The 16,310-nt window shown below is 56.6% G+C and overlaps 1 protein-coding gene across 1 annotated transcript; it reads right to left on the bottom strand.

Moving 5' to 3' along the window:
• Positions 1–3,088: 3,088 nt before the first annotated feature.
• On the bottom strand, positions 3,089–16,080 carry FOXN1 (forkhead box N1). The gene is made up of 8 exons (XM_059907623.1): positions 15,958–16,080; positions 15,110–15,568; positions 12,662–12,772; positions 10,710–10,840; positions 9,277–9,373; positions 5,847–6,054; positions 5,165–5,656; positions 3,089–3,405 (listed from the first exon to the last, which is right to left on the bottom strand). Exons 1-8 carry the CDS (start codon positions 16,078–16,080, stop codon positions 3,089–3,091), a joined length of 1,938 nt encoding a protein of 645 aa, XP_059763606.1.
• Between the last annotated feature and the right edge of the window lie 230 nt (positions 16,081–16,310).

Below are 16,310 nucleotides of genomic sequence, written 5' to 3'. Positions count from 1 at the left end.
TGAAAATGAAGGTGTAATTCCTTTATTCAAATTCATGGACTCATGAATTCTAACCAGTTTTAGAACCCTCATGTTTAGAGCCCCTGAACAAAAAGGTTAATTCCCCACAAATAGAGGACTAGTGGATAGTGTTAGAGCATGCAGACCCTGCATCCAATCAGACTGTTCCTCACTCTAAACGGTGGTTGAACACGTGGTGATAGGTGGCCAGCAGGGGGCAGCATATGAGCGGAAGTGTGGAGCTCAGTTCAGAGGGAAGCTGCGCCCCGGTTTTTTGGGGTTTTTTTTCTTTAATTAATTAATTAATTAATTAATTAATTTTTGGCTGCGTTGGGTCTTCGGTGCTGCGCGTGGGCTTTCTCTAGGTGCGGAGAGCGGGGGTTACTCTTCGTTGCGGTGCGCGGGCTTCTCATTGCAGTGGCTTCTCTTCTCTTGTTGAGGAGAACGGGCTCTAGGAGTGCGGGCTCCAGTAGTTGTGGCCCACGGGCTTAGATCGAACCCGTGTCCCCTGCGTTGGCAGGCGGATTCTTAACCACTGCGCCACCAGGGAAGTCCTGCCCCCCGGTTTTAAGTCCAAGGGCCAGTCTGGTTACAAACAAACAAACATGAGACCCCTAAGTCTTATCTGCTTGCCACCTGTCTTACTTGCACAGGGGCAAGCTTACTCGTAGGTGTGTCGAATGGGCCCAGAAGAGTGAGGTCGGACTGAGGGCTCCTGGAGATGTCCTTGCTTGCTGCCTAGGCTGGAGGTGTAGAGCAGGTTGTCTGAGTCTCCAGGGTCCCAGGGTCTGACACAAGGAAGTGGGTTCTCCCACGAAACATTTGCCCAGCCCTTGGGGTCTTGGGTATCAAGACACAGGCCTGGGGTTGCTCAGAGCTGGGGTGCAACATCAGCTGGGGGCTTGACACAGAGCCTTCACCACTTCCTATACTGCGGGGCTGGGCTGCAGCGTGCAGGGTGGGGTCGTCTTCCTCTTGGGTGCACTGGCTGCCCATGCCTTCCCCCACTGCCTGCCCCGCCCTCTCCCTCTAGCCCCAGCCCCAGACTTAGAGCCTCTGTGAGTGAGGGTGCTGATGTAGGGCGGGGTTCTATTATGGGATCCTCTGCAGAACTGTCCTCTGGGGAAGGCAGGTGGTGTTGGCTTGCCCCTAGGCCTAGCCCCTGGAAGAACTTTCTAAGCAAAAGCCCCACCTGTGCTGCTCTGAGACTCGTGGTCTGAGGTCCATGTATGTGCTTTTGGCTCCCACACCTGCCCCAGCCCTGTTCAGGCAGAGTGTGGGGCTGCCTCTCAGGCTGCTGTTTGGTGACAGCAGCCTGCCTGGTGGTGGTACCCTAAGTGGGACTGAGTGGGCCCCTGACCCTCCAGAGACCACCCTCCAGGGCCAGCAGTGCACACAGCACCAGGCTATGGTCCATTCATGTCATCTGTGGAACCCAGAGCCAAGCCAGGGAAAGATGGGGGCAGGAAGGCACAGCCAGTTTAGGGAAGTGACCCTTTCTTGTGTGGGGAGATGGAGGGTGAGAGGAGGGAGGGGTGGATCTCAGTACGAAGGGGTGTGGTGGAAGGGCACCCTCTCCCTTCCTCTGGGCAGGGCAGCTGCTGCCTCCAATCCTTTTGGAAGTTCTCCTGGGGGAAGTTCTCCCCACCAGCCCCATCCTCCCCATGCTGGTCAGGAAGTACTCCGAGATACCTCGCTCTTTGGATTGAAACTTCACAGTCCTAGGTGAGGGTCTGGGTAAAATCACAGGACCAGGGAATCTACAGTCATTGTGTCCTAACCTTTCTGCCCCAGGGTGGGGAGGTCCAGAAAGGAAAGCTTGGTAGCCGAGACCACAAGGCACTTGCTTTATTGTTCCAGGACAAGGGACAATGGCAGGTCTTCAAGGGTTCTGCTTGTGTCTCATCTGAACCTGGGGCCAACCTCTGGGGGTTCTGTCACCCTCAGACCCTGGGTAGGCTGAGGCTCCCACTTGGTAGGGGTTGGGCTCTCAGGTAGGGCATGGAGGGCAACTGGGTCACACCCCCTCATTCCAGGGGCATCCCGGGCCTGCCAAGCAGTCAGAGAAAGGGGGCATGAGTGCTTCCCCCCCCCCCCCCCAGCCTCTACCAGACTTCCCTTCCCTGAATGCCCAGGCTGCCTGAGACAGCTGTAAGTAATTCACAAGCTGGGGCCTAAACTACATGAACTTCTCAGGAGTGAGACTGCAGTGACCTGGAGGGGCCCTTCCTGCACCCAGGGCTGGGAGAAAAGGACACTTTCAAGTTTCTGAGGGCAAGGGCTTTTCCAAACACTTTGTGTCGGAATTGGGCTCAGTTTGGTCCTGGGGTGGACACTGCCCCTCCTGTGTGTCATCCTGGGAAAGGCCAGAGAGAGCTTAAGTTGAGGACAGGTAGAGCCTGGCAGGGTGGGTGCTGCTGAATAGCAGCCCCCCGGGGGGGGCCCCACAGACAACTTGGGGAGAAACTCCATATCTCCTCCTTCTTGATGGGCCGCTGGGATGAAGACGGGAGAATAAATACAGGGGGCTTCTGGGAAAGATCATGCCTGGAGGGGAACGGGCCTGCAGAGAACGTGGACATCAGAATAGGGTTCCATGGTGGTCTTGGACCTGGCATGGGGGCCCTGAGCTTTTGGTAACCAAAGCCCTCAGCTCTCAGCTGCCCCCAAAATGAAGTCAGGCTCTGTGATGTAGTTCTGATTCCTCTGGATATAAGGTATGTGTGTGGGTGTATGTCTGCATAACTGTATGTGTGTGTGTCTGTGCATGTGCGCCTGTGCATATGTGCATGAGGGCTTAAGTGTGGATGAGTGTGAGCTAGGGAGAGTGCATTTTCTTCTTGCCCAGACACTTGCTCTTCAGGGGCCCTGAGTGAGGAGCTGGTGTACCAGGCGGCAGAAATGTGTGAGGGGCAGAATCCTGGGTGGTGACTTCTACACCCCCAGCTGCCAGCTAACAAACAAGTTGGCTTAGTGGCATAGGGGGCAGGGAGTGTGTTCCTTCCTTGACCTTTAAGGTGAGCCCGACATGGGCGGCCAGCTGGGACTTCCAGGCCAGGCAAAGGCTGGAGCAGCTGCTGGGCATAGCTCATGCTAGGGCCATGGGCTTGGAGCTGGGGCTGAGGTACACACAGGGGCCAGCAGGGGCCGTGGGTTCCAGCTCCATGAAGGCTGAGTAGAGGGTGGTGAGATGCAGGTCCCCTACTGCCCCGGAGCCCCCATTGCCTGGTGGTGTCAAGTCGCCTGCCCCACTGCCTGTCTCTGCCAGACAGGGCCCAGGGGGGAAGCAGCGGGATGGGGATGGGGGATGGGGCGGCGGCATTGAAGATGACGTCAGGGGTGAGGTCACCAGTACCAAGGGGTCAAGGGCCAAGCTGTCATCCTTCAGCTGTTCCCACAGGTTTCCTATTTGGGGGAGAGAACAGGCGTCACTGGGAGGCACTAAGGAGCCCTGTCTGCCTCCCACCCCATGCTCTCACATGCTAAAGAGAGCAGGATTGGGGTAACACTGAATGGAGAACAGACCCTTGGCACTAGCTCTGTGACCCCAGGCAGTTGCAGAACCTCTCTGATTCCTCCTCCCATGTAGGACAGTTTGAAAGCCATAGCTTAGATGATCTGTGTGGCTCTTTTTCTTGTGGGTGGGGGGGATGATCAAGGATTTGAGAGCTGCCTATTGGAAGGGTTGATGCAGATGCTGTACATTCTGGGGTTACCCTGGGGAGGGAGCCCCAGGAACTCTTCACCCTGGCTCTTGCCCAGGCTCCCAAGGAAGGTGGATCTGCAGCCCAGACCAAGGATCTTCCAACAATGCACTGCTGCATCCAGTGAGCTGGTTGGGCTCGGCTCCCTGGGCGTCCTCCACTGCAGGGCCCAAGGGACGGGAGCAAAGCCAGGAAGCACTGACTCTGGGAGCAAACAGTGCTGCCACCTGCTCCTCCTCTATGTGTTGTGTGGCCTGCATCGTGGCAGGCCAGGGCCTGGAGCTCCTTCCCTGGATATCAGGGGTGCAGGGTCTGGAGGAAGAGAGCTGAACTAAACCCTCGACTGACCTTGGCTGCCTGGGTTCCAATCCTAACTCTCCTTCTTTCTCTCTCTTTTGTTTTTTGGCTGCCTTGCGCGGCTTGCGGGATCTTATTTCCCAGACCAGGGATTGAACCTGTGCCCTCAGCAGTGAAACCGTGGAGTCCTAACCACTGGACCGCCACGGAATTCCCTTAACTTTCCTTCTTTCTAGCTAAGTGACCTTGAATACGTTACTTAACCTTGGTATACATCTGTGAAATGGGTTGAATAATCCCTCCTATCCTATAGGCACACATGAGAGAGCACATGTAAAGCGCCTCACAAGATGCCTGGCAGTTAGTAGGGCTCAGGTAAATGCTTATGGTAGCCCACATGTCTATAGCTTCTTCTGAGGCTGTTGAGCCCTGTTCCCTACTTCTGGAGGTAGATGAGGCTCTAGCTGCTCGTTTCTAACAATAGCTTCCCAAGACCTGGGCTCTCTCCCCATCAGACCGGGAGATCTCTGAGGGTCGGCTGCCCCCACCTGCTTGTGGATGTCTCCTACCCCAGTGCACACAGAAGGTCTGAGGCCTGGGTCAGCACCCTCCTTCAAACCCCCTGTGGCCAGTACCAGGACCTGGGGGTGCACTGGAGATTAGATGGGAATGGGTGGGGTTGGCCACGTGCAGAGATGGAGCAGGCAAGATGGAATGGAAAAGATAGAACCTCTCCCCCCGGGACCTGCCTAGCTCTGAGGCCTTCCGTTCTTCCGGGGGGAAGATCTGTCTCCTTCCTCTGCATTAGAAGATGAACTCAGAAAATGCAATCGCTTCTGGGAATGTTCAGACCATCGGTCACTCACAACCAAATATGGAATGGAACATCGGGCCCTTTCCAGCCCACCCAGAGCTGAGAGCGGTTTGATGATAGGTCAGTTGGAACCTGTTCAAGGAGGAGGGAGATGGGGGCAAGGACATTTCCTCTTCGACCCTTAACCACCACTACCCCCTACCCAGCTTGGGCCTTCTCTGCTCCAGTTGACCTGAAACCCGGCAGTTAGTTAGCAGGCTGCAGCCTGGAGACTTAGAGGGGACGGGCCACACTGCCAGATGTCCCTCTCCAGTACTGTCCCACTTCTCCCTTCCCATCCCCAGCTCACCCTGAAAGTCGAAGTCAGTGAGAGAGGGATTGATGGCATCCAGGTCAGTGCCAAGGTCTCCGTCTGGCAACAGGGTTTCATGTATGGTCCTGGCTGGGGAAGGTTCAGCCAGCAGCTTGGCACTGTGGCTGGGTGGGGTGTGGGCAGGCAGAGGCGAGTCCTGGGGGGTGCCCGGCTGGGCCCGCAGCTCAAGGTGCCCATCTGGCTGTGGGAACAACGGCTGCGGAGGTCCGGGAGGGGCCAGGCCCGGTGAGAGGTGCGAATATGTCTGCCCATAGCAGGAGGGTGCGTGCCCCCCAAGTAGGTCCTGCAGGGGATTCTTGCCAGGAATGGGGCCCGGAGCTGGGTGGATTGAGTGCAGCGGCTGGGAGAACCCGGCTGGAGGTGCCAGGGGCCGGATGGGGCCTGAGCCTGCCAGCCCAGGGGGCGGGCAGCCGAGCATTGGGGAACCCAGCTTCTCCCTCTTGTCTCCAATGAGGCTGTCCAGCTCTTCTGAAAAGGCCCAAGAGAGAGAGACACCATGAGACCTCCCTTTCCCCACGAACGCTCCCAGCCTTAGAACCGCACTCAGGCGCTTTCCTCACTTATCGGCTCTCCTCGTTCAGCTTTTCTTGCCTCCTCCACTCTTATTATTTTGGCTCATGGGCACCCTGGGCCCTCCCTGCATGGCCGTTAGCCTCACCTGGCTTGGCCATGCTTTTACGCACGGCAATGGGGTCTTTCCTCTTCCACTTCTGCAGCTCCTCCTGCATCTTGTCGATCTTGGCTGGATTGAGGGCCCACAGGCAGCCCTTGCGAGAGGAACTGCCTGATTTGTTCTCTACCTTCTCGAAGCACTTGTTAAGAGACAGGTTGTGGCGGACAGAATTCTTCCAGCCATCAGGCGCCGTCTGCCAGAGCAGAGCAAGACAAGAATTCAGGTCGGGGTCACGATGCCAGAAAACTCCTTTGCTATCTGGGCACAGAACTGCCACCCACTCTGGGGCTTGTCGTCCTCATCAGCACCCAGCCCACGCTCGGTACCCTTCAGTAGTGGGGCAGGGGTGGGCAAGAACCTTGATCACCCTTATTATCACCTAAAATCTGCCTTCGTCCTACCCCATGCCCTTCAGAGAGGGCTGTTGAGGTGGTTCATAAAGGAAGGGCTGGTGGGCGCTGCAGACGGCCCCACCCCTCCCCAGCCTGGGGTTGGACCACTCCCCACTGGGTCCCCAGGCCTGTGCTTGGACCCGTCTGCGGAGGGGGACTCACTACGCTGAGCTCTCCCTGCTGTGAGTTTGTCTCTGGGCTGTAGGTCCGTGAAGTCCTCTGAGTGTGAGGACATGTGTGTCCCTGAGAAATGAGTGTGTGTGAGAAAGTCTCTCTGGGGGTGTGTGTGGGTGTCCATGATTGTATGTGTGTGTGGTTGTGAGTGTTCGTATGTGTGTGCCCGGGGGGCGTGGCCTGGTGGGGAGGCCAGCCCTCAGGCGGGCGGTGCTCATGCCAACAGAATAAACACCCATTAGGAGGCCTGGTCACGCCACCAGTGCAGTAATTGCGCCCAGGGAGGGTTGTAAAAACTACTAGGCTGACTCAGTTGGGTGAGAGGCAGTGGCGGGGGTGCCAGGGGGCACCCTCTGTCCCCCCACCTCCAGCTCTGTCCCGGGCTCTGTGACAGCCCTGGGCCCAGCAGGGGTGACTGTGGGCGGAGCGCCTGCTCTGGCTGGTGAGGTCCCTCTGCCCTCGGCCCCCCCGGCCCCTCTCCCTTCCAGCGCACAGTCTCTGCTTAATGAGGGGCAGCCACTCCCTCCTCCCCAGCTCACTTGCCCCAGGGAGCAGTCAGGCTGAATCATGTCCAGCAGAACTGGGCCCTGATGCCAGCGTCACTGCAAGTAGCTCGCAGGAGCTGCTGGAGCCTTTCTCAGGGGCCGCTGGCCTGGGTCAGGGGGCTGGTTGAGATGACCCCCCAAGGCTCCCAGGGTCATGAGAGAGAATTCTTGAGCCACCAGACCAGCCAGCTGGGGAATTCAGCTTCAGCTCCCACGACAGTCCTTACTAGGAGTCAAGGCTGTGTTGCCCTACTAGGAGTCAAGGCTGTGGGCAGAGTTAATGGGCACTGGGCCCTTTTATGGCCCCATAAATCTGTGATTTGGGGGTGCCAGGGCAGCCCCCACCCCAGCCACTTCCTGTTTGGAAGAGGGATGGTCAGCACCAGCAATTACGTCCAGTGGCTGGAACTTCCCCAGTCCCACATCTCTGACTCACAGGGCTTCAGGACGCGCACCTCAGCTGGCTTGGGCATGAGTGCTGCCCACCCCAGGGTCCACTCTGTCCTTGCCCAGAAGAATGACCTTCAACTGGGGAGTGAGTGATAGAGGGGGCAGAGGATCTTTGAACTGATTTCTTAGGTGGGTCAGAGGGGAACTGTGAGAGTTGGAAGGAACTTACGCGCCAACAGGTCCAACCTGACCATTTTACAGACTGGGAAACTGAGGTCCAGAGAAGAAAGGGTCTAGCCCTAGATCACACAAGGAGGCGGTGACAGAGCCCAGACTCCAATTCTGTTCCCTAACTAAGGGCCCTGCCCAGCTCACCCCATAGGACTGCTTTCACCATCTGGGGCCTGACCCATCCTCACAGATGCTTTCTCTCTGAAGTCAAATGTAAACTTGGGAGTGAGGGAGTGATGCAACTGGCTAAGAACAACAACTGGAACCAAAAAAAAAAAAAAGCAGTTAGACCTCTTCACTACTCAGCCCTATAAAACAGGGATTACACAGCTCCCAGGAAAAATAATTAAGCCAGGAAGATGAGACGTAGGGAGGGGCTGAGAGTTGGCAGGGAAGACAGGCTGAGAGGAATGGGGCAGGGCCCTCACTTCCCTCTCTCTGGCCTGGCTCCTTGAAGCCCTAGGGGACCCTCTAAAAGCTTTATAGGCCAGGGAGACTTTGGTCCCCTGACTTGCTGGGGTAGAGGGGCAGCTCTGGATACTGGCTTTGATGCTTCTTGAATCCCAGTGACAACTCTCCTTCCTCCTCTCCCTTCCAGGACCTTTGATGGATGACCATACTTTTTCATTCTTGGCCAGAACTCTGGCCATCTTACCCACTCCTCATCTGATGGCAGCTCGGCAAGTACAAGCTTGTTTGAATATCAGCCTCAAATTACCCCCAGGCAGCATAGTTGGGAAGATGGTGGGGCCAGAAATCACTGGCAGGTGGAGCTGGGTTCTGGATTACCTGGGCTGCAGCTCCCACCCTCTGCCTGGGTAGAAGGTGAGACTGTATCCACTAGGGTGCAGGCCTTGGAGAAGGCACTCCTCACACGCAAGCTCTGACCTCCCCTGCACCCACCCCAGAAGAAGGGGTTTTTGTTGGAGGGCCTGGGGAGCATCAGACAAGGGAAGTGGGTGGTGTGGGAAGCCAGAGAGCTTGAGCCGGCAAGTGATCCCACTTGATGTTTGGCCTTGAGCAAATGGAGAGAAGGGCATCTGTCCTGCCTCTAGGGAGGGAGTTTGCTAGAGCCCCAGAAGCCCCTTCTGTGGATGATAGAAATTACTGATAGATCCCGTCCATGGGAAGGTCAGGTGAACGAGCCAGTTCCCTAGGACACTCTAAGACCATGAAGCCCACACTCTGCTTTCCGGCAGAACTGCAGCTGAGCCTGCCGCCCACAGAGGCAGATCCTAATCTCTCCCGGGAAGGAAATGAGTTCTGCAGTCCCAGCATCCTGCGTCACCTTGGCTGGCCAGCTCCTACCCAAATTCCTCCAGTCCTACAGCATCCTGGGGCCAGCGGTGGGAACAGCCTCGCATTTCTTCCCAAGCTCTCTCTCCCCATTTGGGGTAGGTGGATGCTCCTTGAAGCCTATCAGAATTGCCATGTCCACCTTCCACCAGCATGAGGTCTGACTCCAGCCTGCTGTGTGACCTTTGGTGAATGGCTTGAGCTCTCTCTTCCTCACACAGAACTGTCCTTCTGAAGTGGAGACAAGGGGAAGCATGTGGGGGACACACCCTCTCCTGGCTTTCATTCAAACTCATCTCCCACCTCCCAACGAAATCCTCTGGTTCCAGAGAGGCCTGGCCTGCCCAGGACTTGGGGCTGGTGGGGTGCGGTGGATTCGGGGCTCACCTTGAAGTAAGGAAAGTGCTCCGTCATAAAATTGTAGATCTCGCTGACGGGAAGGCTCCCAGTTTTACTGTTCTTCAGGGCCATGAAGATGAGGATGCTGAAGGCAGAGAAAGTTCTGAGAGTTTGAACCTCTGATCTGGCCTGGAGTCTTTCCCCACCCCCCCGCCCTGGCTGGAATAGTCAAGGAAGAATAGCCTGCTGCAGAATTCACGCGTGAGAGGCCCTATGGGGGCCAGAGGAGAAGGAATGAGAAGTGTCCACTGAAGTCAGGAATTACTGATATACAATGGTCTCGTGGCATCTGAGAGAGCTGGGTTACAATCCTGGCTTTAGCCACTCACTAGCTGTGTGACCTTGGGTGAGTGCCTTAACCTCTCTGAGCCTCAGTTTCCTCAGCTTTGAAGTGAAGAGAGTAATAGCTATCTCAGAGTTGTGAGGATTAAGCATGCTGCCTAGCACATAGAAGGCACTCATTAAATGGAAGCTGTCATTACCAGTCAGCCTTCAGCCGATTGCATGAATTTTGGATAGTAAGGGAGGGGATTAAGGTTTTTTGAGTCCCTACAAAGTGCCAAGCATATTCTCTCACTTAATCCATCCAAAGGCCTGAATATTGCAGTTCTTTTTTTTTTTTTTTAACAGATGAATAAACAGAGGCTCAGAAAGATTAAGTAACTTGCCTGATGTTTCACAGCTAATAAATTCAGAGCTTAGAGTAGAACCCAGTTCTACTGGACTCCAAAGATTGCATGTGCTCCTTTCTGCTCATCATCCGGCCTTCCACAAACCCCTTCTCTGTGCTCCTGGATAATGTTTAAGTTCCTTTTCCTTCTCCTGAGCTCATACTGGCTGATGACCTGACCCCAGGAGGGGCCTGGCACAAAGGAGGTCGAGTATCGATGTTGGTTAGATGAATGAAAGTTCAGATGGCAGGTCTCCCAGATGGGCTGGGGGCTGCTGGCCTGGTACTTATAACCCCAGTGCCAGAGAAGTTGCACCAGATCTGGCAGATGCTGGATAACTGAGCCGCATCTGCAGACCTCATCCCTCACTTACTTCCAGCAGAGCTTTGGGGTGAAGCTTCTCTCTATATCTGGGGAGGGAGGGAGAAGGGGGGAAGCATCCCCCCTAAACTCTCCGTTTCAGGCCCTGAGCCCCAGGAAGCTAGAATTTAGCAGGCTCATCCAGGGTACCAGCACCTGCTGAGTTGAGCCACAGACATGGCTCCCCAGGGTGAGATGGGAGGTCAGAGGTGAGCTAGTCAATCTCCCTGCCCCGTGCTGGAATCTTCTCTATAGCATCCTTTGGAAGTCCACTAGCTATGACTTCCACTCCCTGCCATTACCCTTATACCTCAAGGGATTCCATGTCTCAGTTTCCCCAGGGTTCTCTCAGCCCTCTTCCTTCTACCTCAGGAGTGCTAAGAAACGTACCTGTAGGAGTAAATGGGTTTTGGGAAGAGAGGCTGGTGCCCATCGGTGCTGGCCTGGGGTGCAATCCGCTGGTATGGATAGTGTGAGGAGCCCAGGTAGGGTACAGGGTAGCTGCTGCCACCTGGTGAGTACTGTAGAGGTCAAAGGGGCAGAGTGTTTGCCATGGTAACCAGTTTTCCCAAGGAAGGGGGCCCCTTCCCCCCATTCATATACATCCAGAGAAGGAACTGAGGCTAGATTCTTCTCTCATGTGGTCCACCACCATGGTCATGGGCCCCAAAGGCAGAGCTATCTGAGGATGCTGGCCAAGGATGTGGCTATCTGCGGGCCTGTGAGGAGATCCACATTCCAGAATTCAGGATCTCAGAGGCCTCAGAGCTCCCTTCCTCCAGCATCTTTCTCTCAGGTCTCTAGGTACTCTGGTTGCCATGGTGATAGGACAGGAGTTGGGCTAGAGAGTGTGAGGGGTAGCCCAGGCCCCTGTACCCTTCTGGGCGGGCACTCCAGACCTCTCTGGTATCTCCTGGAGTGGTTGGGCTGGAAGTGGGGTGTCCAGCCTGGGCATTTGCTGGGCACTGCCACCTTTTATGAGTTTCAGTGGCTCTTTGAAAGGGCTGGTCATGATGGTGGGCAGGTGAGGATAGGAGGTGGTTTTTATGGCAAAGGGAGTGGCTGTGGTGCCAGGGATGGTGTTTTATGGGGGTGAGGGTGGGTAGGAGACTCTGACTCCCCCATCTGCTCCAGGCCGAAGTGATCTTTCCAGGTCACCCGAGAGACACTTAGTGACTGAGTCACCTCTCTGCAGGTTCCATAAAGCCCTGGGTGTGGCTATCTTGTTTGAGGAGGGGGTGCATAAAATAGAGGGCATCAAGACAGGGCTGGGCATGACGAGGCCGTCTAGGGTCTGGTAGTCCCTTAGCCCTACTGTGGCTCAGTCCCTGTTGGGCCAGGCTGCCTCAGGGACATTCCTACCCTGGGTCAGACCGTGAGCCTCAGGAGGGCTCGGCTATTCCAGCCAGGCTCGTCATGGAGTGAGGATGATCCCTCATGTGTTCCCTCTGCTTCCCTCCTTCTCTTTCTTTCTCCCCACTAAGCAGGCAGTCTGACCAACACACCCCCATCCCCCGCCCACGTGCCTGCCTCCCTGGCTTGGCGAAGATCAAGGCCAATGCCAAAGAGCTGGGAGCAGAACCTGCTCCACAGGCAGGGCCTGTCTCAGTGCCAGGCTGCAGGTGGATGAAGCTGGGCGCTGGGCAGCCACTTGCTCTGTCTTGCCCGGCGACTCCTGGGAGCTGCTTGGCTGTTCTAGGGCTCTTTTCTTTCTCTTTTTAAAAACCTCCATCCCATGCGAGTGTGGGGCAATTACCTGGCTTCCTGTACATCTGGGAGGAGCTGAGGCTGGGCAGTGGGGTGGGAAGGGGGATAGGGCCAGAGATGATGGGGACCTGGAACCTACAACTGGGAAGGCCCCCTAACTTCACTCCTGGTCCCACCCTGTCTAGGCTAAAGGGAAGTTTGAGGCCAAGGCCACATAAGATGGTGGCTGACCCAGACGAAGGCCCATCGTTCCCTGGCCTGCTCAGCCTTGTGTGTCACCCCATTTACTCCTTTTCTCTTTGCTCAGTCCTTTTCTAGCTCTCCTCTTCTCTCCCTTTTTGGTTCACATCCGGCCCTGCCCCAGTCTCAGTCTCACTGTCTTTCCTGAGACCTCTCAGGCACTGCCAGGGTCTCAGACAAGCCCCAGCCACCCCAAGAGAAGGGCAATTGCTTCCCTCCCCATGAACCCCTGTTCCCCACCCCAGGTGGCCCAGCCTGAGATTCAGGGCCCTGCTGTCCCTACCTGCCCATCCAGGTGTGCACACACACACTCACGCACACACACACCCGCACACCACACACACATGTAATATCCTGAGACCCTGGGGAAAATTGCCCACCTGCCCCAGACCCACCTGGTGGAAGGGGGGCTGGGAAGGACAGTACATATGCTGCAAGGGGGGCTGGTAACAGTACATCCCTGGACCACTCTCCAGAGGTGGGGGCTTGACCTTGACTTCTGACCCCTGCTGGAAGGAAAAAAAAACAGATGACCAGGCTGGACCATATTTTTCTTCCTTTTTCTCTTCTGTGTCTCGAACCTTACACAAAAGCAACCCCTACTTTGCCTCCCCCAGAGCTTATTCCTGGAGAACAAATAGAGAACAGAGAAGGGCAGGGATTTTCCTGAGGGAACTCAGCAAGTTAGTGGTGGAGCTGAGGCTGGAACTGACAGGGCTCCCCACCCCCCCACCTCCCTGCAGGTGAGAGACTGAGACTGGGCTGTCTGGGGACATGGGGGAGACTTGTCATTGGTCACACTGAAGCTGGGGTAGGACCAGCGGTCTCCCTGGAATGGCACAAGGCTGCACTGCCTGACCCCACTCACCAAGCCTGGCTCAGGACTTGCTTGCTGGGTCAGAGCCGCCAGCCCCTCAGAGCAGGTCTGCAAAGGACCACTGCTCTAGAATTCCCATTGCAGAGCCATGGTGAGGGGAGCACAGGAAGTGGCCAGAGAGGTTGGTCCAGCTGGGGCCCCCAAGGCCCTGCCACTTCCTCTTCTGCAAAGCCCAAGGGAACTCTGGCAGGCTCTCTGGAGGGGGCTAGCGAGTCCCCTCTGCTCTGGCCACCCCCAACTCAGAGCCTCTGCTCTCTGCTCTGGGGAGTCTACACAGTTGCTGGTCTGCTGGAGCCCCGTGGCCTTTCTCACTCTGGCAGAGGGAGCCTGCAGCTGCTGCTGGCGGTGGTGGCCAGATCCTGGCCCCCATGGCTTGTGAGCCCCACATGGAGCCCCCAGGGGCCAGCATAGAGTTCTACCCAGAGTAGGGCCAGACGGAGTGTGCAGCTAGGTACAGGAAGGTAAACAAGGCCAAGAGCAGGTGGACCATTCTTCCTGGGGTTACCAGGGGCCTTGGGAACCAGCATCTGGGCCCAGAGGGTCAAATCAGCTGTGAGCTCTTTCTGGATGTGCCCTGGGGCTGCTGATGCAGAGATAACCCTAATCATAGAATCAGGTCCTGAAGGGCCACAAACACTGTGTCCAGCCCTATGATTTGGTAGATGATGGGGCTGAGCTCATAGAAGGGAAGTGATGTGCCCAAGGTCACTCAGAGAGTTGACCAGCCTGCTGTGGGTCTCTGGGCCCAAGCTCTTCTCTACATTGTGTGTGTGTGTGTGTGTGAGTGTGTAAGAAAGAGGGCTCAAACTTCAGCCTCACTTCTTATAGGCTGAGAGACACCTTGGGCAAGTCACTTGGTCTCTATGGAGCCTCAGTCTCCTCATCTGCAAAATGGGGTTAGTGGGAACTCTTTAGAGGGTTGTCATGAGGATTAAACAGGGCACTTGAAAGCAAGCCTCTGGCACAGTGACCACGGGCTGGCACTGAGTGGACATTTAGGGGGCAGTAACTGATATGATGGTCCCTTTACTGGGGGCTGCTGCCACGTTCAATGGGCCTGAGGAAGACGCCGTCAAAGGGCCCCAGAACCAGAAGCAGACTCCGTCTTGACCACAACTGGTAGGTGCCCAGCGCCTTCTCTGTCTTCCACGCCTGGGAAACAGGCTTTTGTTGGGGGTGGCTTGTGGATAGAATGGGAGACTGTTTGAAAGCAAGAGGTAAGGAGAGCTGGTGGGCATCTGGAGTAGGCACAGCCCAGGCTGGGGAGTGGGGAGCAAAGCTCCCTTTAGTCTTCCTCTTCCCAAGGCAACAAGCCTATGAGGTACTATTAATGATATTTTTCTGATGAGGCTCAGAGAGCTTAAGTGACTTGCCCAAGGTCACACAGCTTGTGGGTATGGCTATGAAAGGAAATGAGCTTTCAAGGTGCTTTCAAGGTATTTCTATGAATATACACAGGCCTCACTCTGGGTAAAGAATGGGGCCAGAGTGTCCTTTGAGAAGACTTAAGTCCTCCCTCAACTCTGTAGGCTGATGCTGGAGAGAACATTGTGCCCTGTGGCTCCTCCCTAAACCCTTTCTCTTGGCCTCTGGAATGTGTTTTTCTTCTCACATTTGCATATGGGCGTGTAGGTCTGGCTGGAGATTCTTGACACTTAAACAAACAGAGAGAAGCTGCACACTGGAATCCTGACTCAGGAGCCTCTGGGAAGCTTCCAGCTTCCTCGGTCTGACCGGCCTCCCCAACCTTGTCCCCTCCACACCAGGCCAGGTCAGCATCCCCTCCCCAGCTGACCTGGAGGCCCAGAATGAAGCCTGGAGTCCCCAGCTCTCTGAGCTTGCTGCTTTCCTGGTGCACACTGACCCTGAGCGGAAAGGTCTGGAAACGGGTGGCGGGGGGTTTGTTCTGGGCTGCCAGGAATTGGGATGGGGGTAGGTGGGATGGCCGCCGGCCACTGGTACTCACCAGGACTTGGGGGCTGTGCTCCCGGCTGGGGTAGGGGAGCCCGTTGCACCAGGCCTCTGCTGGGAAGCCGGACAGGAAGGCCTCACGCTCCCCCACATCCGTGGGGATCTCCTCGAAGGCCTCCAGCGCCCCTGGGGTCTTAAAGGAGTGTCCAGCGAGGGCCAAGGCGGTCTGGGCCTCAGGGAAGACGTCGTCATGGAAATGCCGCTGGTATGGATGGAAGGGCACGTGGCTGCCCTTGAGGAAGCGCCCGGGGCTGCTTGCCGGGCCCTCCTCAAAGCCGAAGCCGGGGTACTTGTCTGAGGGTGAGAGCCGGAAGGGGCCCAGGCCAGGGCCAGCTGGGCAGTGGACCTGCTCGGGACCTGGTGACGCGGCGCAGGGGCTGTGTGGAGGCAGTGAGGGTGCCCTCTCTGGAGGGCCATCGGGCACGAATGATGAGCAGCTGAAGCCGGCATGCTTCTGGGGTGGACAGAGGGTAGAGAGCCTGTGAGCGGAGACTGCACCGGGACCCTACTCTGTGCTAAGGTAAAGGGTCTGCGGCTGAGCTCTGGCGAGACATAGCCTGCCCTTGGAAGCCCCAGTCTGACGAGAGCACGCAGCTTCTAAACCTGGGTCGCCCCAGTAGGATGGATGCACAGCCCTGCCCTGGGAAGGCCCCAGACTGAAGGGAGAAGCAGAGGCCCAGGTCTGACACTTCTGGATCTGGGAGTCACTGGGTACTTATTTGCTGGTGGAAGGGACAAGACAGATGCAGGCAGGTCCCTGGGGGGTGGGGGTGATGGTCCCCCTGCTGCTCGTGCACCTCTCAGGTCTTGGCCTCAGCCTGGGCCTAAGTGCCTGGTACTTACGTTCTGTGGGGCAGGGGAGCCTGGGAGGCCCGGTGCCTGCATGTGGTCCCCTTGGGGCTCGCCCTCCAGTCTGGTGGGGCCCGGCAGCGTGACGTCAGACTGCGGCAGGAGTAGCGACACCATCACCCAGTCCTGGCCTCGAAGAAAGCCAGCTGTGATGAGTGTGAGGAACACCGTCCAGGGCTGACCAAGCCCAAGCGCACCACCTCCACTCCCACCCCGTCCCTGGGCCGGGACCCTGACTCCAGCCAGATGTCTGATGAGAGGGGGAAACAGACAGACAGAGACAGATACACAGACAAACTGAGAGAAACATCGGAAACAGAAGGAAGCAGATAAACAATGTGAGAGAC

Source organism: Balaenoptera ricei, chromosome 20, assembly GCF_028023285.1.
Source record: "Balaenoptera ricei isolate mBalRic1 chromosome 20, mBalRic1.hap2, whole genome shotgun sequence".
NCBI lineage: Eukaryota > Metazoa > Chordata > Mammalia > Artiodactyla > Balaenopteridae > Balaenoptera > Balaenoptera ricei.
This window is presented reverse-complemented; position numbering and strand designations above follow the sequence as displayed.

Excerpts from the sequence above, each read along its gene's own strand:
- FOXN1 (XM_059907623.1), bottom strand. The coding sequence starts at position 16,080 with ATGGTGTCGCTACTCCTGCCGCAGTCTGACGTCACGCTGCCGGGCCCC. Across the intron at positions 15,569-15,957 it reads GCTCCCCTGCCCCACAGAAC|AAGCATGCCGGCTTCAGCTG; the intron begins GTAAGTACCAGG and ends TGTCCACCCCAG. Across the intron at positions 12,773-15,109 it reads AGCACAGCCCCCAAGTCCTG|GGGTCAGAAGTCAAGGTCAA; the intron begins GTGAGTACCAGT and ends TCCTTCCAGCAG.